A 22,200-nucleotide genomic window follows, 5' to 3' on the forward strand; every position below is an offset into this window, starting at 1 on the left:
TCGTGGTGACCCATCTTTGTATCTCTCCGCATCAAGTTTTTTCTTAAAATCTTGAATAGTGTTTGCACACACTGTTTCATTGTCTAATTTGTTAAGTATCTATCACTGTGTGGGAAGCTGTTCCTTTTCAGATCTCTTCTGTAACTATCCTTTTTTAGTTTCTTTTTGCGTCCTCTTGTTTTACCATTATCCCATATTAACAAGTCATTCTTATCTAAGACATCCATTCCTTTCATTATTCTATAGATAGTCAGTAAGTCTCCTCTTGGCATGTATCCTTACAAAGTTTCTGTGATAAATACTTTAACAGCACTAGCTCTCTATATTGATGCTGTATCTGAGCTACTACTCCAATACACATCCCTCTGATCATGACCATGCAATGTTTTCCATATAAAGAGAAAGACCTCAAATTCACATGACCCATTTGATAAGGAAAATATGCCAAAGAGATGAATCTAATAATTTGGCATCAATATGAATAAAGGAAGTACCACCCATTAGTTAAATGCTTAATTCTACCTTTAGCCATCAAGTTTTTACTGCTATTCCATCAAATGCTGCCAGGCAGTTTTTGTCCGTAAACCGAGATAAAACCTCTACAACGTAAACATCAAATGTAACTCACCGGACTTCTGGCACAATCCCCACTCCGTCTCTTCAAGAGTGCCCCTGAGTGATGCCACCTCCTTCTTCAGCTGATCAGCTTGAGCCTGCACAGCGTTCCGTTCTCTCTTAGATTCTTCCAGCTCACACGTCAGCTTCCGTCGCTCCTGCTGCAACTGTGGGGCGAAAGTTCTGGATTACTTTAAGCGAAAGACGTATGTCCCATTGTAAGTATGTGTTGAGCAGAGACAACAACGATACGGATTTAGAATGGAATACACATTCTTATGTTTAGAATATGACTGTGTGTCTGTTGATGCATTGATATGAATATGAACACTGTATTACACTTAAGCTTAATATCACACCTATATGCACAAAAATATGTATTTATCAAAATTTGCCTACATTAGTTCTACTATCAAATTTGTACTCATTGCATTTTGCTTCTGATTTTGAATAATTCAAGACCTGACAACTAACTGGAGCGCGTTACATTACAGTAACGGTTAGCGTCACGTGACACCTTTGCCCGGGGGTGGGAGTTGCCCTTACATGACGTCATGCCGCTGCACAGAACGTGAGGCGACGGTGACGTGACAGGAAACTAGATTTTTTTTTTCTCTATTGGGAAATAAAGTTCTATATTATCCAAAATACGAAATGAAAACGTCTAAAATAATATAGCAAAATATTAAAAGTGCTTTTGACAACTGGATTTTTCTCAATTAAGAAATTTATTGCAAATAGTAGATTTGTTATTTCTAATAAATCGCTATAGTTATACACTCGTACTGAAACGTACCAGGTGAAAGTCAACATCACAAGGCGGTGTACAAGCGAGTCAAAATCATGAGATATAATGTGATGTGCAGTACACAGTATATTTTGTATGACATCTGCGCAAGGAACTGGCGAGGGCAACTGAATACAGAAAGAGGAATCATGCTAGAGTGCATAATTGGGCGCAAGAATTTCAGTGTGTGCGTACGAACTCGTGTGTATGCGGTGCGTGTACGCGTCTGTACGCATGTGCGTGCGTGTGCGCGTGTGTAGTACTATGTATTCCAGTACATATGTGGTTGTGTATGTGCATACTGGGGTTTGCAAGTTTGTGTGCGGTAGAGTTTGGCTGTTTGTGTATGTGTATGCATGTGACTGCGAGTGAGCATGAACATGCGAACGTCAACGCCAGAATCTTGGAAAGTTTTTGGATTTTTGAGTCCGAGAACGCCAGATGCACGCGTCTGTCAGCGTTCTGGCACAAGCGGGAGTGTGTGTGCGTGCGTGCGTACGTGCGTAAGTATTGTATATGCCTTGGTTGTGTTCTGGGATCCATCACCGAGGCGAGGGGTCAGCGGCAGGGGGCGTCGAATGGTGGGGGAACGTGTGTAGGAGAGGGTAGAAGAAGGGACGGAACGGGAGGTGGGGGGGGGAATGAAAAGGGGGAAAGATTGAGAAGAAGAACCGATGGGGGTACTGAGGACGAGTTTATAAACAAGAGGCAGGGGGAAGAAAATGGAGAAAATAATAGGAAGGCGTTGTTGATGGGGTATTCATAAGAACCGTGGGTGATGACACCAGAGTATTGAAGGGAACTGGTCTCGAACTCCAACCAGAGGGCATACAGCTCATATAAGTCGTGTGTGGAGTGCTGTGGAATATGTCAAGATGGCGTGCGATTATACGTGAAGAAAACCTTGTGTGTGTGTGCGTGCGTATACACATGAATACTATTATTTCGTACTTCTATGTGCACAAGCCCACTCGGTGGCGCAGTGGTAGAGTTCCCGGCCGCCACTACGGCAGTCCGGGTTCGAATACCGCCCAGGGCTGAAATAATTTCAGTGTCACTGCGCTGCGGGGTGTTACTCCAACCCTCGTGGGCGGGGAGTTGTGTGTGCGTGTAAGGTCACAGCATTACCCTTAGATCGGTCATATACGAGCTCTGAGTTCTCTTCCGGGAGGGAAATAGCTGTCGATCACGAGTCCAACACGTGGTCCAAGACAATGGTGAATCACACATTGGAGTGCGTCTGTATTCTGTATGTTTGCATCTGTGTACAAGAATATTTCCCGAAGAGGGGCTCCCCCTCTCCAAACCCTCAACCGTCGTGATCGTCTAAAGACACGACCTTCGTGTCATACAAACTGACACTTTTTTTATGGCCTCATATGGTTAATACTACCCCTTCTCCTCCTCCTCTTCTTCCTCCTCGTCCTCCTCCTCGCCTGTGTCCTCCTGCAGGAGACTCGGAACTCACCTGGTAGGTCTGCGTGGTGAGCGTCTGTTCCACCTTGAGGGCCTTCTGCTGCGCTGCCCGCAATCGCGTGTCGTACAGGTCCCGAATCTTCTTCAGCTCACGTTCCCACGTCTTCTCCTTCTCCTCGTATACCTGGAGGGCAAGGAACAACGTTATATTCGCACACAAGAGTGGGTGAGTTGGGGGGGGGGAAGAAACGCCTATGAAGGCGTGTGTGGGGTCACGAAAAGGGCGAAGTACGTCCGATCTAAGATCTGTTCAATAAATCAAGAAACTTCCTTCCTTGAGAGATCTACAAGAGGACCTGAGAAATGTTGGTGGCTAACGTCAGAATGGATCCTAGAAACACTTATTTCAGGTTTTGGCTTCCGCCGAAGGCATGAAGTCGAATAGTAACCACTGGAGTGAAAATGTTAAAATACAAGATTGAGTAACTCAACAAAGAGAAGTTCGCTATAACTCATGAGGTCATCAATCCTTCTGACGTCATGTTGACGTAATGACGTCACTTGCGCCGAGGGGTTCTCTGACATATAACCCTGTGGGCGCGGTGATGCCTTCAAGAAAGGTTCTCTCTCTCTCTCGAGACTATCCGTTAGACATGACTAAAAGTATTATATACCCAGTGACTAACTAGTAAATAATTGAGAATTGTTATGTATTTAGAAACATACTGTATATGTAACTGAGAATCATCTGGATCAGTTTAAACGTGAACCCTCAATTTAAACTTAGTAAAGTATACACGGCTTGTTTATGAAATGAGATATGTTGGTGTATCCCTGGGCGTCGCGCGGGCATCCACAGGGACACTGTACCCACTTACTTAAAGCAACTTCATTCTAGCCGTCACTCTCAGTGGCTTTCAACCAATCCCTACTCTTTTAAGAATCCTATTCGATGTTCATTTTATAAATCAAGGTTGGGTAGGAGAGAAGCAGAGGCATCTTCATTACAACAAAGGGGTTAAAACGTTGTACTGAACATCGGAATTTGGCTGTCGAAACTCGGCACGCGAACCTGCATACCTTTTGATTTCGGTGATTTGACTGACGCGCATGAATATGTAACTCTCGGGGAGAATGGATGCGTGAGGGTGGGCGGCCTTGAACGCATCAAACAAATTGAATTAAGTTAATAGCATTGGCTTGCGTCGTTCCCCTGACTAAGCATTGAACGAGTCATGGATAGCTATGCATCTCTATACATGGACGCGATGTGCGTACATGTGAGCGAATACTCTCGCGCAGGTTTATGTGTCCCTGCGGAGAGCCCGGGTGCCAGGGAATTGTGGCCATCTGCACAGGGGTGCCACTTAGCCTTTTATTCATACTGCTGGCAGGATATTCTATTCAGTGATTTACTACTCCCACAGTCGTGAAAGGGGGAGAATGGGAACTTGTGTCTCAAGGTTTGCAGTGTAGAGACGCTAAATTTTAGTTTCTGCAAAGAATTTATTGGTCATCGTTAAACCTGCAGAAGCTTTCCGGGGATTCGATATTATTCCAGCTAAGCGCGCGTGGTAGACCGAATGTTGAAAACCGCACCCCAACAACAAACAAAGGGTATCACGCGGCAAATGCACCCTTCACATGAACGACTGCGACGCTACTGTCACAATAGGAGATCATAAGTGTCGCGGGCGCGAAAACTAAAGAACAAATGTCGTGTGAATATGCAGACATGTGGGAGCGCGTGTAGTTCCTCGTTAGTCCATTTTGACACAATCGCCACAACATTAAAAATCTCCTGATGTATTCATTACCGCTATTGTTGGCATACTTCGAATCTCATGTCAATCAACTCCTCGACAACTTTCGACCTCTCGGCGTTTTCCTGACTGTGTTGTGACTGATATCGAAGCGACTTGCGAGCCATGATCATTGTGATTGTTCTTGTCCAAAACAGTGTCTACGTGTAACAAAAATCAAAGAATGATAAAGTGGCTTGACCACGTCATACGAGATTACCCTTCTTGGCAGACCTGAAGAACATCGCCCTGAGCCAATGACATCCACTACAAATATTGTTTTGGCTAAATGAAGGGTATATCAAGGAGAGGGTGGGGGTGGGGTGCGAAATAGGGACTCGATCTTCACCCTCACCTCCCAACTGAATAAAATCGTTCAACATAAACTGAAAAGCTGCAGGGTGTGTCACAAGGTTATTAATTCTTTTAATTGCGAAATGTTAAGATGACTGAGATGCTCAGCACCCGATTGAATTTAATCTTTTCACTACTAATATCCGAGAGAATCAATCTGTGCTGCGAGAAAGTTAAATTCTTTTACACAGTGCCCTTTTTTTTAACTATTCTAATATTACCATTAGGTTCTAATTTTGTAGATTGTCCGTTTCGATCGCTAGATACCGCATTTAATGTTAAATCCGCCCCTCAACTTACTAGAATAACTTAAGTGTTAGCCAGACCAAAAATTACCAAAACTACACCCCCTTGTCCAAGAGGAAGGGGGAGTGGTCAAGTGTGACAAAGACAAGGTTTCCCTTCCTCGAACTCACCTTGAAGATGACTTGTTCGTTCTGCTCCATGGTCTCCCGAAGTGTGTTGATCTCCGAGTCCTTCTCCTTCAACATTGCCTCCAGTTCAGCCACCCCGGAGTCCGAGGGCGAGGGTGTCTGGTGGTGATCGTCGAGGGTGAGCTCGGACATGGATCCTGAGACGCTCTCACAGACCCCGCGGTCGAGGATGAGGTTGGAGGACGACCTGTCGAGAGCGAGGTTGGAAGAGGAACGGTCGAGTGCGAGGTTGGAAGAGGAACGGTCGAGGGCGAGGTTGGAGGACGACCGCTCGAGGGCCAGGTTGGAGCCTGAGTGCTGATTGGTTAACCGGGAGATGTTGGACGTGGACCCGCCCATTCGGTGCTGGTGGTGGAGACTGGCGAGTTGGTTATGGTGGTGGAGGTGATGCAAGTGGTGGTGATGAAGGTGGTGAGAGTAGCCGTTTTCGGTGGCGGTGGTGGAGGAGGAGGAGGCTGCGGCAGAGGACGCCGAAGTGAGGTTACGGAGCGAGTCGTACCGCTGGAGATCGGCGTTGCCTCCGTCGGTCCCGCTGGTACTCGAGGACGAACCCATCGAGGTGCTGTTGCTACTGCTCGAAATATTCCCGCTGTACTTGTCGTACCCGTTGGCGGTCCCGTTGCTTATCCGAGTATACATGGCGTTGTCATAGGTGCTGTTGAGCCTCGCGTTGTCATAGGTAGACACCCGTTGGGGCTTGGGGGGCTGATGCTGCTGCTGAAGCTGTTGCTGCGGTTGAGGTTGCTGCTGCTGCTGCTGTTGCTGCTGGAGGTGATGGTGATGGTGGTGCTGCTGTTGCTGAATATGCTGCTGTTGGAGCGGGGGCTGCTGGGGCTGCGGCTGTTGGTGATGGTGGTACTGTTGGAGGTGACGCTGATGGTGATGGTGGAGGACCTGGCCGTCCTCGATGTTACTGCAGGTGGACTGATGCGAGGGTGGTCGAGGGGGTGGGGGTGGATAGGCGGGAGGACTATCGTTGTTATTATTACTATTACTCTTATTATCATTACTACTCTCGTTACTATTACTACTACCGTTACTATATTTACTATTAAGGTTATTGATATGATTCTTGTTATTGAGCGTGGAGTTTTTGGAGTTGTGGAGTTTGGTAAGACTATTGTATTTGTTGTTATTGTCGATGGAGTCGTAGTGGAGTGTACGGGAGTTCAGGGGAGTCCCCACCACTCCAACACGACGATCCAAGGAGTAACTATTATGGGTGAGAGTCTTCAAGTCCCCCATACCTGAAAGAAAACGGAGAAGATTAGAGAAAACGGGAGCATACGGGCCGAGAGGAGTAACTACAAATGTATAGTCATAATAATACTTACGCCTGATCAGTTTTTTAACTAAGATGACATCGATTTTGGAAATGTTTATCTAAACATAAAACAAATGAATAGTCATAATAATACTAACGCCTGATCAGTTTTTTAACAAAGATGACAACGATTTTGGAAATGTTTATCTCGATTTTGGAAATGTTTATTTGAACATAAAAAAATGAATAGTTATAATAATACTAACGCCTGATCAGTTTTTTTAATTAAGATGACAACGATTTTAGAAATGTTTATCTTAATATAAGAAAAACTAACATTACGAAAACTGCCAATTATTGTGTTCACTGTTGGTATGAACAAGTCTTATGCAGTTAGCGACCTTCCTCTTACATACACAAACATACGCACGCACGTGCGCGCGAAATAAATAAATAAATGAATGAATAAAACATAATCGGAGAAAAGGATCAATTTTGGACGGTCGCCATTCATGGGCCTTGGGACCAGGCTCATTGCGGTGCACTGTGCCCGACTCTCTCCCTCTGAGTTAAGTTTGGACCAAACCGGTGACCTGCCGATTTCGGGCAAAATCCCTGGGTGTCCAAGTTGACCCCACAGGAGACCTGACCCCACTCGACCTGTGGGTGAGATGGTGGCTAAATCGGAGAAGGTGACCAAAACTACCCCGAAAAACTCCAAGGATTTTGGCCAAAATTAGCAGGTGACCCATTTGGCCCAAACTTGGCCCAGAGGGAGAGAGTCGGCCATATTGGGCGGCTAGGTAGATGCGATGAGCCTGGGCCTAAGGGCGTGTCCGTGGCGCCCCTCCAAAGTTGGGTGGTGGGTCTTTTCTCCCGTTTTTTGCTTATGGGCCTCTGACGCCCATACTGTTGGCCTGGGCGGTGCCCAAGTGGACCACACAGGAGCCCTAGCCACCCTCGACCTGTGGGTGAGATGGTGGCTAAATCGGAGTAGGTGACCAAAACTACCCCGAAAAAACTCCAAGGGGTTTACCCATGGATTTTGGCCAAAACCGGCATGTCATCGATTTGGTCCAAACTTGGCCCAGAGGGAGAGAGTCGGCCATATTGGGCGGCTAGGTAGATGCGATAAGCCTGGGCCCAAGGGCGTGTCCGTGGCGCCCCTCCAAAGTTGGGTGGTGGGTCTTTTCTCCCGTTTTCCGCTTTTGGGCGTCTAGTGCCCCATACTGTTGGCCTGGGCGGAATCCAACTGAACTCCACAGGAGCTGTGACCCCCCTCGACCTGTGGGTGAGATGGTGGGTAAATCGGAACAGGCGATCAAAATGACTCCCAAAAATCTGCATGGGTTAACCCATGGATTTTGACTAAAATCGGCAGGTGGACGGCGAGGTAGACACCGCTCAGGCCAACAGTACGGGTGCCGAGGGCAGAAATGTGAAAATCGGAGAAAAGACTCAATTTTGGACGGTCACCATGCACAGGCCCTTGGGCCTAGTCTTCTCGCATCTTCCTCGCGGTGCACTGTGGCCTTTGGTGTAGAGCTTTAAAGTCCCCTAGTTTTGGATACTAGCAGGGCTCCGTAGTGTTGTGCCCTGCCCCGATCAGCAGCGACCTTTCCAGTACAAGGACTCTTTGTTACGGCCGACAATTAAGAGATACAAAAATCAGAAAAACAAAACGAAGCGGGCGTTCGAGAGTGCAAGTGGGCTCCTTGCTGACTGAAGAGGAGCCAAAGGGACGAACGAAGGAGCCTGAGGACGGCCTCAACGAAGGAACAGGTACCACGCGATGCAGAACGCGGAGGGAGAAAGGCGGGCCCTCGGGGGGAAAACTGGGACGGGGGACATATTTGTGGCGCGACAAGGACTGACGAGAGAGTAAACGTTCCTCAGAAGTAACGCTGTGGAAAGACCCGTGGGTCAGAGGAGTTACGCTGGCCTTGGAAAGGGCGGCGTGGAAGAGCACGATGCAGTACAAAAGTTTGCAAAATAAGTAATCCATTTTAACAAAAATGGCAAGTGAATCAGCGTTGACAAGAGGACAAGATGTCAGCACACAGACGAGGGAACAATTACGCCAGGAAGTGAGAATGAAAATAAAAAGAAACGTACAAGTAACAAAACATGGCAAGTAAAGAAACGAACAAGTACGTGGAAGTTCGAGTGGCGGGAGGCTGTTGTGACCCTGGTGACGAAAGCAGGCAACCACTTGCCCACACCTGCATGACGTCATCCCGGCGTTGCCGTTGGAAGCTAATCAACCGATTCAGTTCCCTTCCCGGAACCGGCACATGCGGCCCGTAGCAACCGGACTAGCAGGCCTGTTGCTGCTGCACCCTAGTTCGCCAAATGCAGGAAACGGTGGCTGAGGGACCTCTTCCACTCTTGACAAAGAGAGAGAGAAATTGCTCGGCTTCACCATTCATTCGTTTACTTTCCGTAGCATTAGTAAAGCAGCTGAATATGATTGATTGATGATGATGATGACAGTAATAGTGATAATAGTAATAGAATTAGTAATAATAACAATAATAATAATAACAATAATAATAGTAATAATGATAATGATAATAATAATAATAATAATAATGAAAATAAAACAATAAAATATAAAATAATAATAATAATGAAAATAAAATGATAAAATCATAAAATAATAAGGATAAAATAATAATGATGAAATAATAATAATAATAATAAGTGATAATAATAATGACAATAAAATGATAAAATAATCATAAAATAATAAGGATAAAATAATAATGATGAAATAATAATAATAATAATAAGTGATAATAATAGTGATAATAATAGTGCTAATAATAGTAATAAAAATAATAATAATAGTGATAATAATAGTAATAAAAATAATAATAATAATAATAACAACAACAACGATATCATCAAAACAAACAAGGCCCCGACTCCAACACACCGGTCAGCACTTCAGAGGACCTGAAGAGCCCACGAGTGGAGTCCTGCGCGAGTTCGGGAGACGAGATCGAGAGGATACTTACTGCCATAGTGCTGAATACTGCCTCTGGCCAGCGTCGGGGTGGAGGTATACCTCGGGTCCACTCTGCCGGGCATACTGCCTGGGGATCCCCCGGGACCTCCGGGCCCCGTGGACGATGACGTGGAAGAGGAAGAGGACGCAGAGGAAGGGGGCAACCCGCCCCCGACGGACGCCACCGGTTTGAAGGCGATAGGGCGAAAGACCACTTTACCCTGTGGATCGAAAGGAGACACGTGGTTAGTTCGTGTATGAGGGAGGGAACGAAGGCAACAGGGAAGTGCACTGTATAGCCTACCTAGTAACATGATGGAATGCTGTCGTGCTTTTTTGGATATGTGTGTGCTAGTATTAGTACGGTATTAATCACATGAAAACAATATTTCACGATATCCATACTAGGTAGATTAAATACAAGATATTGAAAGCTATTTGTAGGACAGGACACCCACACATACATACATACACACACACACACACACACACACACACACACACAATATACTGATTGAGACTGTTTTCATTATCTACATATGGGCTATGATAATGATGCCTCCCCCCAAAAATAATAATTACATGAATATATTTACAATAAGATCTATGAAAAGATTAGTGCAAAACGTACACTGACTGAACATAAAAGAAGCTCTGTTGTATATATTTAATCCAGATTTATCATTCTCTGTTAGTCTCTGTGATACTTTAAATCACTTACTTTGTGTTCAATTATGGTACAATTCAATGAGAAAATGTGTTTCATTTTGATACGACCAATTCATTTTGAAATCTTAAAATCTAAGCAAACTTTCCCCAGTCTCCATTCTTTTTAAAGAAAATTATACAAACATGTCACTTGACTTTATGCATGGCTTATCACATTTCTCTAATACTGAGTATCTAGCGGCTCGTGACTTGACTTTCCAAAATATATCGTTGGCTAGAAATCTTTTTTGGATCGCAGTTATAATCTACGACGACAGACACCTATATTTGGGTTAAAAATGGATATTAGAATGTAGTATCATGTATGTATTCATGCATGCAACAAACACGTCCCAAGGTTTATTCACAGGCAAGTGAATAATTTATGACTGTGCTACCTGTTTTACACCCAAATGCTCACCATCTATGCCGTCCGTGGGAGTTCCCGCAACACGATCATCTGAGCAACACCGCACAACTGATAGATGTAACTTACCAAACATTTTATTTTCCTCAACAACTTGAAGTTATTAAACGTTTCTGATGACGGGTTGTTTTGATATTCTAATCAATTTCTGAATGTGTATGTCAACCTTCCTGAAGATCCACAACCGTTTTCGTTATACTTTTATTTTCAGATTTGGTCGTTTTTTATATATATTTCAATCACGTCCTGCGTTCATATTTTTTGTTTACAATTTTATTCACCCGAGGAGATCGAGGATAATTCAACTCTTGGATGACGAAGACACCACACGAACTCAACCAGTTCGACACAAGATCCCGAACTAAGTCTGTCATTCAACGATTTGCCATGGAATGCGTTTCGCTTAATGGCATAGGGACATGGCTCTCCTGGTACCAAAACTGAATACGTTTTAGTGCCTGAGTATTTGGTCTATCCTTTGTTACAAGTAAGTTTACTTTTTTCGCATACAGCGGCAATAACACGGAAGGCACAGTCTTTCTTCTTGTTTTTCGTTGACAGTAACATGCTTCTCAATATATATGTATATTTTTTTCTGTCCATAGTCAAGTGAATGCAGAGTCTTATTGGAGACAAAATGGTGTTTTCCATCTAGGAAGATCCCCTAACCCCTCCCGACCCAATTCAACATTCTCCTAAATATGTAGATCTAAAAACCCAAGAAGTATCACCAGGTGACGACTTAGAGAAGTTTGCAGGAGTGACGTGGCAACGGATGGTGCACTCGTGCGAGTTAAGGAGGAGCTGGGGGGGGGAGTCATTTGTCCAGTCGTGGATGTTGAACATCAGCTGATATTGATGATGACGTCGATGAGGGTCACAACTACCATCATCTCCATTAATTACAACCCCACAACTACCACAATCTCCATCACAATTACAACCCCCGCCATCACCATTACAACTCCCATGCATAAGTTTTATGGAGTCAACACTGTAACCCTGAACAGGGAACGTCCAAATTTATGATTTTTCATGGAAGTTGTACCACTTCTGGCACGCCCACTTTCAGAAACAATAAAAACCAAAGGTTTATGGGAAGAAGTGCTCCAAGTTATAAAGTAAAATGGGCGTACCAGAAGTGGTACAACTTCCATGCAAAATCATAAATTTGGACGTTCCCTGTTCAGGGTTAAGGATCCCCTACGGATCAGAGTTACGAATCTTATACGACTGGAGGATACGATGTTCCACTCAAAGAAGAATGCATATAAGTTCTATTATGTCTCCTTTCTACTATTCTCATTAAATATCTCCTTTACCATCTGCCTATGGCTTTATCATTTCGGCGCGACATAGCCCCTTAGGAAAGAACAGCTGGTTACTTATCAGTGACGAAACACAACACTACTATCCCAACCACAGACACCACTACCGGTGCGTACGTCCATTGCATACTTGAAATATATCTCTTTCAGACTCTGGAGCAGTGTTTACCAAATTCTTCCAACACGTGGTTCCTTTCAGTATTAACAAACCTTTATATGCCTTCTGAAAACGAACTAAAATTTTAATATCGCAGATACATCACCTTAAACTTTATTAATCACAGCAGAGAGATAAATAACAGAAAAATATATTATTGTTTATCAATTTTTTTTCTTAACAAGGATCGATCTAATAATATATTTTAATGAGAAGGAAGTATTTGCTTTTTTGATACAAGCAAATCAATACGCGGGTCTGTGCGGTTGAAGGTACGTACATAACTGAATAGAATCACCAGTGACGGAGATGTCGATCAAATAATTCCGACTGTCGTCCCCGGATTCGAACCAGGTGCATGATTTCTCATTGCCGTCGTCCTGCCGACTGAGCTACTGACCCTATGAACGAGAAATCACGTGCCCGGTTCGAATCCGTGGACGACAGTCGGAATTGTTTGTACGTACATAAGCTGGACCTTCCATGACCCCCAGATAAAAGCTCGTGACCCTTTAGGGGGGTCGTGACCCACAGTTTGGGAGCCCCTGTTCTAGAGCGTGTAATTGGTATCGCTTTCCTCGCTGCGTACCGACGACGGCACGTGTCCGGCCAACTCTCGGTAAGTCTCCGTCGGGGCGGTGTCGTCGGTGTCGGTGTCTGTCTCATTCTTGCACAGGTCAGAATGTCAACTGCATGAGGCTTCTCGGGAATTCAAGTGATCTCACCTTTCTGGTTTCTCCTCTTCCTCTTCCTGGAGGGTCTCGCACTGATTCATTGTGTGTGTGAGAGTCTTTAAGTGGATTTCGCTAAGGGCTCTCGCGTGTAAGCTCACATGTGTAGATATCTACACATAGGAAATCAATACCCATTAATATCGAATGTATACACACACACACACAGACACAAACAAACACACGGACACACACACACACACACATTTTCCGGGAGGGAAATAGCTGTCGATCACGAGTCCAATACGTGATCCAAGACCATGGTGAATCACACACCCACACCCACACACATACACACACACACACATACACACACACGCATACACACGCACACATACACTATACACACGTACGCATACACAAGCACACACACACACATACAGTACACACACGCACGCATACACACGCACGCACACACGCACACACACACACACACACACACACACACACACACACACACGCACATGAACATACAGCTTGCAACAACTAACGCAAGATTGCTTTTTGGCGAAAAGATATAAAAATCTAGCTCACCTCATTGTGAATGGGGCGACTACTTTCCCCTCATCCTACACTAACTGGAAAACGAATCCTAGGTACCACCAGCGCGGCTAGGATATTAGGTTAGCACTCCTTCCCTTTTAAGGGCTGTGGCTACTCCCTTCACAACCATAAATCAGGCAAAACACTAAGCTCAGAGAGAGCCGGGCGAGACCTACTTTATACTTGTAATTACATAAGAATGATTTCACTGTGTACATGCATGCACACGGACAATATGAGAGTGTGGGATTTGGTCTGGACCCCGGGGGACAAAGGCGGACCCCCAACCTCCACTGGCGCCATTGTCGGTGGTGGTGGTGGTGGTGGTGGTGGTGGTGGCGGTTGTGGAGGTAGAGAGGTACAAGGAGGTAGAGGAGGAGGAGGAGCAGGAGGAGGAAAAGGAAAATCAGGAGGAAGAGGAGAAGGAAAATCAGGAGACGGTGATGGAGGCAGAGAGGAACAAGGAGGTAGAGGAGGAGGAGGAGGAAAAAGAGGGGGAGAAGCGGGAAGAGCAGGAGGAGGAGGAGGAAGAGGAAGAGGAGAAAGAAGAGCAGGAGGAGGAGAAGAAGGAAAATCAGGAGGATGTGGAGGAGCAGGTGGGTGGAGAAGTAGTAGGAAGAGCAGGAGAATTAGAAGAAGGAAGCGCAGGAGGAGGAGGAGGAGGAGAACCTGAGGAAGGTTGGTCAGTATTTAGAAAATGTCAACTACACTTCACTTCTAAGCATGGAAAATCCTCCTTTTCTTTCTCTCTCCCTCTCTCTCTCCCGCACACGATACAGTAGAAATACCTTTTCCAAATTGATGGAACAAGATGGATGACGTTGTGCAGTCAGACATCATAAGCTAATCTAAAGCTTCCTCGCAACTTCCTAGTTGCGAGTTCGAGTCCCGCACTTTTCTCTGATTCATAGCAGGGACTTTTACTTGCTCCAACGGCGCGCGCGGGCGCGCACACGCACACACACACACACACACACACACACACACACACACACACACACCATTACTCATAGATCGGTCATATATGAGCTCTGAGCTCTCTTCCGGGGGGAAAATAGCTGTCGAACACGAGTCCAACACGTGATCGAAAGACAATGGTGAATCACACCCACACATACACATACACACACGTAGACACACACACACACATACGTACACATCCACACACACGAACGCAAACGCACATATACACCCACACACAAACACATGCACATATACGCACACAACCACACGCACACACATACACGCATGTACACACGCTTCGAAATTAGGTATTTTCGTGCAAGCGTGTTCTCTATGATTTTTTGTATGTGATCGTGCATGTGCGTTTTTTGTCGGCTGTAAGTGTCACCAATACCCTGACTGTGTTTCTCTTCTTTCTCCTCACGTTTAGTATATTTTCTTTGTCTCTTTCGTTGATTGGCGCTCTGTTCATGGCAGAGACTCTACACTATTACAATCGTCGCGAGAGGCTGAACGTCTTGAAATCATTCTTACCGTTTTCTTTTTAAAGTTTGAAATTTTGTCCTGTCACCCTATACGATAATATATATATATATATATATCACGTGAAAAAAACAGTTGGAGCAAAAAAGACTGGAAACTGGGAATCTATATATTTCGATTACAAAACTGCAATCCTTTTCAGTAGGTATCTACTGAAGAGGATTGCAGTTTGCAATCGAAACATATACATTCCCTGTCTCCAGTCTTTTTTGCTCCAACTGTGGTTTTCACGTGATCGACAAATGTGGTATTACATTTTTCATCAGTGTGTGTGTATATATATATATATATATATATATATATATATATATATATATATATATATATATATATATATATATATATATATATATATATATATATATTTACATACATGGTCTTTTATGTGCCTGTGTGACTTCCCGTTTTCTTCTTTATCAGCTAAAGTTTCTCTAACCTCTCTTTGTATGATCGTCTATCTGGAACCCATCTCGTAACGGAGTTTTCTAGTTTGCCTGTTCCTCTGCCGCCTAGATTAAAGCAGCACGTTCTAGGTTGGGCCTTGGGTTATTAGCATCCTCGCTATATTCAGGTCGATGTCTCCAAATGTAGGCTTTCGGTTTGCCAAACCTGAGCACACTGGCACGACTTCTATCTTGTTTATGGGGTGATCCGAGTCCAGGATTTTGCTAATTGTTGACCCCAAAAGCTTTTTTCCTCCTCAGCTTTATCTTGCCCATCTTCTCCCTGGTTTCAAGAAGCAGCTATTTTCTTTTGGTTTTCCTCCGCGTTTGCCAAAGCTGCGATCTCGCCGATGCTGATCTGATGTCTGTGCTTCCTAGTCCTTCGTTTAATGCATTACTTTCTTGTTTTGCAACGTTTCGTTTCCAGCCAAAGGTCGTTCTCCCTAATTCAACATTTCGTCACCTCCTTCGTCAACGCAATTGTTTTCCAAACAGAAAAAGTCACTCCTGAATGCAACAGAGGCGATTTCAGAATTTCTTTCCAGACAATTTTCTTGAAAATCACAGGCTGGTTTCAACCACTGTCGAGCTCCTGGTTTCAATCAGTAAAACCTAAAACAATACTAACAATGTACATACAAACACATACATACATGGTCTTTGGATCACGTGTTGGACTTGTGATCGACAGTTATTGACCTCCCGGATGAGAACTCAGAGATCGAATGACCGATCTATGGGTAATACACACACACACACATACACACACACACACACACACACACACACACACACACACACACACACACACAACTCCCCGACCACGAGAGTTGGAGTAACACCCCGCAGCGAATCGATACTGAAATTATTTCAGCCCTGGTCGGGATTCGAACCCGGACATCCGTAGTAGCAGCCGGGAACTCTACCAACTGCGCCACGAGTGTGTGTGTGTGTGTGTGTGTGTGTGTGTGTCTGTGTGTATGTGTGTGCGCACATATATACACGTGCGCATTCATACACACTCGTACACGCACGTACATATGCACATACAAACCCCCCACTCCATAAAGGCATGGTAACCAACATAGTAAATGGAAAAGACAGCAGACCTGATAAAGGTGAAGCGAGGGAGAGGGGAGGGAGAGGGGAGGGAGAGGGGAGGGAGAGGGGAGGGGGGGGGTTGGGTTAAGACGTACCAACATCTCACCAGGACACGCGGACCGTCTGTGGCGACGGAAGAAAACGATTTCTTTCCCGTCCGATCCCTTCCCCATCATCAGCACCACTACGATAACTTTACCGAATCATCTATGGTACATTGACTAAAATCACGAGAAGCGTATGGTACATCCCGACGTCGAAACACCGCGTAAAAATAAATAAATAAATGAATAAATAAATAATAAAAAAACACGAATGACCCCCCCCCCCCCCTTTAAGTATCCGACGAAATCGGGAAGGGGACCCGTTGAGAAAGAAATCCGCCTTTGCGTGGTGACGCGCGGAGGCGACACCCGGCCCGATACACTCGGTTGCAACACAACACAACACAACACAAGGCACAAAGCCATCCCGCCTCCACTCCCCACGCCCGCGGGTCGCGCCCGTATATGGCCGATGGACTCAACCGTGAGGGCGACCTGCCTGTAGCGTGGGAACACGTGTGTGTGTGTGTGTGTGTGTGTGTGTGTGTGTGTGTGTGTGTGTGTGTGTGTGTACGTGAGTGTGTGTGTGTACGTGAGTGTGTGTGTGTACGTGAGTGTGTGTGTGTGCGTGTGTGTGTGTGTGTGTGTGTGTGTGTGCTTGTGCGTGCGTGTGTGTGTGTGTGTGTGTGTGTGTGTGTGTGTGTGTGTGCACGTGTGTGTGTGTGTGTGTGTGTGTGCGTGTGTGTACGTGAGTGCGTGTGTGTGTGTGTGTGTGTGTGTGTGTGTGTACGTGTGTGTGTGTGTGTACGTGTGTGTGTGTGTGTGTGTGTGTCCGTGAGTGTGTGTGTGTGTGTGTGTGTGTGTGTGTGTGTGTGTGTGTGTGTGTGTGCGTGAGTGTGTGTATGCGTGTGTGTGTGCGTGTGTTTGTGTGTTTGTATATATGCGTGAGTGTGTGCGTGCGTGTGTGTGTGTGTGTGTGTGTGTGTTGTGTGTGTGTGTGTGTGTGTGTGTGTGTGTGTGCGCACGAGCGCGCATGTGCGTATCAAACTGTACATTACCCATCACGCAAAACAATCGTTCATCCCTTCGAGAAGAAACATCAACCTGACTATCTACATATACACACACATACGTGTACCCCATATAGTAGATAAATTCGTGGCTCTTCCTCTGATCCAGCACGGACACACTGACAGGAGAGACGTGTTCCCACCTACGCTCCTGACTACTTGTCTACGCAAACGCCTGCCAGCGCGTCCGTGACGCTGGACATTGCAAACGTAAATATGTTTTTTTGGCGGATAATTCGGATCGCAGCAAGTGGGCGAATCCGCGGCCTGGGATGGAAAAGTCACCGTCGAGTCCGAGGCGTGATCATAATACTCCCAGCCGTTTGGGGGGTTTGGGGGATGGGGGGGGGGATAGATTCACAGCAAGTCTACAAGTCGGGGGATCTTGTTCAAACAAGTGATCGCCCACAATTACGTACGCACACACACACTCACTTGATTATTATATATATATATATATATATATATATATATATATATATATATATGTATATATATATATATATATATATATATATATATATATAGATATATATATATATATATATGCAGCCACACCAAGATCTTTTTCCCCCTTATAAGGGAGGTAGCCAAGTCAGGGGCACGTACCTATTCCCACCCATTTTACTCTCTTCCACAACCCTTTCCACCCCTTCCGACTCAGCTCCTCCTGGATGACGGGTCATCCATGCATCCGCCCACTGCCCTGGGTCAAACTCAATGCAGCAAGACACAGTACTTCCACAGCACATTTGCGTGTGTGTGTATATTATATATATATATATATATATATATATATATATATATACATATATATATATATATATATATATATATACAGTATATATATATACAGTATAATATATATATATACAGTGTGTGTGTGTGTGTGTGTGTGTGTGTGTGTGTGTGTGTGTGCGCGCGCATGTGTGAGTGATGTATGCCCTCCGACATTCAAAACTTTTCCTCAAAGTCATTTGGTTTTGTTGCAATACAACTTCCACGCGCGGTACATCTATCAGAACCCGTCGAACTGCAGAACCTCGCGCTGGCTGTCTGAGGAACAGGTGTCCGGCGACTTCGGAGCCAAATCTCACTACTTCCTGCTACGCGGCAATCTCGACAGATCACGCCATAATTCTGGGTCCTTTAATCATAAGGTACGTCTCTCTCTCTCTCTCTCTCTCTCTCTCTCTCTCTCTCTCTCTCTCTCTTTTCTCTTCTGTGTCTATTTTCTTTTTTCACTTCATTGCTGATTTTTTCTAAATCTTTGTAATTTTTTCCAGGTCTTGATTGTGGAACACATACATACAGTCTTTCATCTGGCTCGCAAGTTTACAAATTCTTTCTTTAACCAAGGCTAGTTCAGCTGGAGCAACAGCATGGACAAATGTAACCTTTGTTTGAGTACCATTGAGGAAAAAACAACCCGTGACATATCACAGCTATACAGATATGCGTCTCGTTGTTGTTATATTAGTACATTTTTGCTTACAACATATCACTTTAATAATAAGAAAACTACTGTATATAGAAGTGTATCAAATAATGTACAACGAGGACCCGCGAGCCAGCTTCGGGTGTCCATGTTAGTATTATGTTACAATATGTATTTCATTATATCACATATGATATTAACGCATGTCTACTTCCCGCTATGTTGCATAAATCACAAATTTAACTACGACAGCCTTTTCATGCGGTCTTCGGCTGAACCACACCAAATAACCAGAGTTATCGAAGAGGAAGAGATGGAAGAAAGAGGAGAAAGTGGAGAGGTAGAGAAAGAGAGAAACTTGGAGGAAGAAGAAGAGGTGGAGGAAGAGGTGGAGTAAGGAGGAGAAAGTGGAGGAGGAAGAGAAGAGGTAGAGGAAGAGAAAAAGTAGGAGGAAGAGGTGAAGAAAGGTAAAGGAGGAAGAGGAGGTGGAGAAAGAGGTAGAGGAGGAGGAGGAGGAGAAAGAGGGAGAAGGAAACGAGGAGAAGAAGAAGGACAAGAAGAAGGGTGACTAAGTGCGCTTGTCAAAAGGGCAAGAAAACTCCTTTCTTCTTACTTACACCTTCCCTCCTCATTCCAATCCACCCACCCACCCACCCACCCTCCTTCCTTCTTCTCCCAAGCCTTTTGGAGAGCAAGGTCATCATCATCATCGTCTCCAACCCTTCCTCCTCCTCCTCCTCCTCGTTACCCTCCCGACCCCCATGGCAACACCTAATCTGTGACCTCCACACCCTTGCAAGACACGATGGCACGCAGGATATATTTCATTCCGGGGATTTGAATACGTTGTTTCTTAATTACGGGGATCGAACTCAGGACTGAAAAGGACTCATCGAGAGCCATTGATTTCATTTTATCAAAACCTCTCTCTTTGAATTGTTCCTTTGATTTCATCTTCCCGTCATTTTCTGATTGTGCAACCGAGTCTTTCCTTATTTGGTGTCCATTTGCACGTTTTCTTTGTCTTTGGCATATGGCGTCCGAAATATATGTCCTTACCACCTTAGCTAATTACTTTCCTGATCTTGTCTCACCCAGTTACGCCATGAATAAGACGCAGCACTCATTATTTTTCCTGCCTAGGTTTGACAAACCTATTTACAATACAACTCAATCTATCGAAAAACCGTTTTATTTACACCTGAAGACAAAAACCCGTCTAGGTGGAGAGACACTTTCTGGACTGTGACCTACATCCTGGTTCTCTCTGTCTCCTGTTTATTATTGCTTCTGAAACTCCTCCGGTCTCCGCCCCACCGCCCTAAAGATCCCGTCGACTCCCTCTTCCGTTCAACAACAAAGAGCCTCAGGGACCACAACGTCCCTCAAGCCTCCACTCCATTCATCACAGGGACTCCATCCTGTCCCTATTCTATCCACCCACAACCGCGCCCTCACTCCCCCATCTCCTATCCACTCGTTAAGACACCTATCCTCTCTCCATCCTTCATCGCGTGGGTATGCCAGATCCATTCTACACAATAATATTTTACCAGTGGTTTGGTCACCCAATACACTCATACAAAGAACAACGCACCCACACCTACAACCGAGCACGTAAACACAGCCATTTGTGCATGTATGAACACGCGTGTGCAATCTTGTATTCCCAAGACCAGGCCGCGATGCGTGCAAGGGCTATACGAAAGATAGTCTTGATGCTTACCAGATGACTAATAATTAATCCTTCCTCGCCTATCCACGAGCCAACCCGCCATATTGGATCGGTCTGCAACGCGTCCATTACCAAAGCAAACAGAGAGAGAGACAGTGTGTGTGTATGTGTGTGTGTGTGTGTGTGTGTGTGTGTGTGTGTGTGTGTGTGTGTGTGTGTGTGTGTGTGTGTGTGTGTGTGTGTGTGTGTGTGTGTGTGTGTGTGTGTGTGTGTGTGTGTGTGTGTGTGTGTGTGTGTGTGTGTGTGTGTGTGTGTGTGTGTGTGTGTGGAGGATGGAAGAGATTATCAGAATACATGGAAGCATCACATACACACACACTATGTGCATACATATGCAAACACACACACATATGCACACACACACACATATGCATACACACTGTGTGCACCATAATGTACACAAGACAATGCGCACATGTCCCCATGACCTTTGACCCAGGAAACATGATATGATCTCTCGACGCAAATCTATCATCAACATTAAACTTGTCGTTTCACCTTAACACAATTCAGACCTCCAAGAAACGTCATTTCATTCTTGAAAATGAAAGAACCAAACCTCACCTAGGCAAGTATGTGAGAAGCTTCTCTATCAAGCATGATATATTCGCCATTTGAGCGAGTGTCCCGCTGTGGCGCGTTGGTCCTCGATCTCGGCTGGTGAGTACAAAGAGCCCACCTGGATCCTACCTCTTACCCTCTCGGGCAACATTTCCCCACAGCAAACTGGTTAAGAATGACGAAAACACAATGTATCAAGCGTATATGTGTGTGTGGTGGGGGGATTGGTGAGTGGGATACTGAATGAATGTGTCGTTGTGAGTGTAAGTGCGACTAAGTGCGAAAGTGAGCGTGAGTGTAAGAGTGAGAGAAGGGGGAGTGAGGAAAAAGAAGAAAAAAAAAAGAGAGAGAGAGAGAGAGAGAGAGAGAGAGAGAGAGAGAGAGAGAGAGAAAAGAGAGAGAGGGAGGAGATCGTTGTCACGCGTGTCTGCTTCCGGCCAGAGGTCGCTGGCACTCCACCTGGTCCACAACACACGTCTGACCCACTAGTAACTGCTCCAGTTGGGGACCTCATTATCAGTCGCACGGTGCACAACCAGAGACAAAAGACGTGTCGCCCCCACCTGAGTTTAGATATGCAAATATAATTTCCTTTGTAAATCAGTTACAAACACACGCAAACGCGCACGCACACGCATATTCACACAAACACACACAAACACACATTCACACACAAACACACACACGCACATTCACACACATACACACAAATACACACACACATTC

The 22,200-nt window shown here is 45.1% G+C and overlaps 1 protein-coding gene across 4 annotated transcripts in view; it reads right to left on the reverse strand.

The window, feature by feature from the left end:
- LOC143032718 (uncharacterized) overlaps nt 1–22,200 on the reverse strand; it is a 388,774-nt gene that overhangs the window by 4,318 nt on the left and 362,256 nt on the right. For all 4 annotated transcript variants that reach the window (XM_076197633.1, XM_076197635.1, XM_076197634.1 and 1 more), the window contains 4 exons: nt 9,693–9,903; nt 5,391–6,655; nt 2,871–3,002; nt 629–782 (listed from right to left, as the gene is read on the reverse strand). In XM_076197633.1, the coding sequence (XP_076053748.1) occupies nt 629–782; nt 2,871–3,002; nt 5,391–6,655; nt 9,693–9,903 (1,762 nt within the window). The remainder of the gene's footprint in view (nt 1–628; nt 783–2,870; nt 3,003–5,390; nt 6,656–9,692; nt 9,904–22,200) is intronic.

The sequence above is a fragment of the Oratosquilla oratoria genome, chromosome 14 (genome assembly GCF_046742065.1).
Source record: "Oratosquilla oratoria isolate Oo_2021 chromosome 14, ASM4674206v1, whole genome shotgun sequence".
Taxonomy (NCBI): domain Eukaryota; kingdom Metazoa; phylum Arthropoda; class Malacostraca; order Stomatopoda; family Squillidae; genus Oratosquilla; species Oratosquilla oratoria.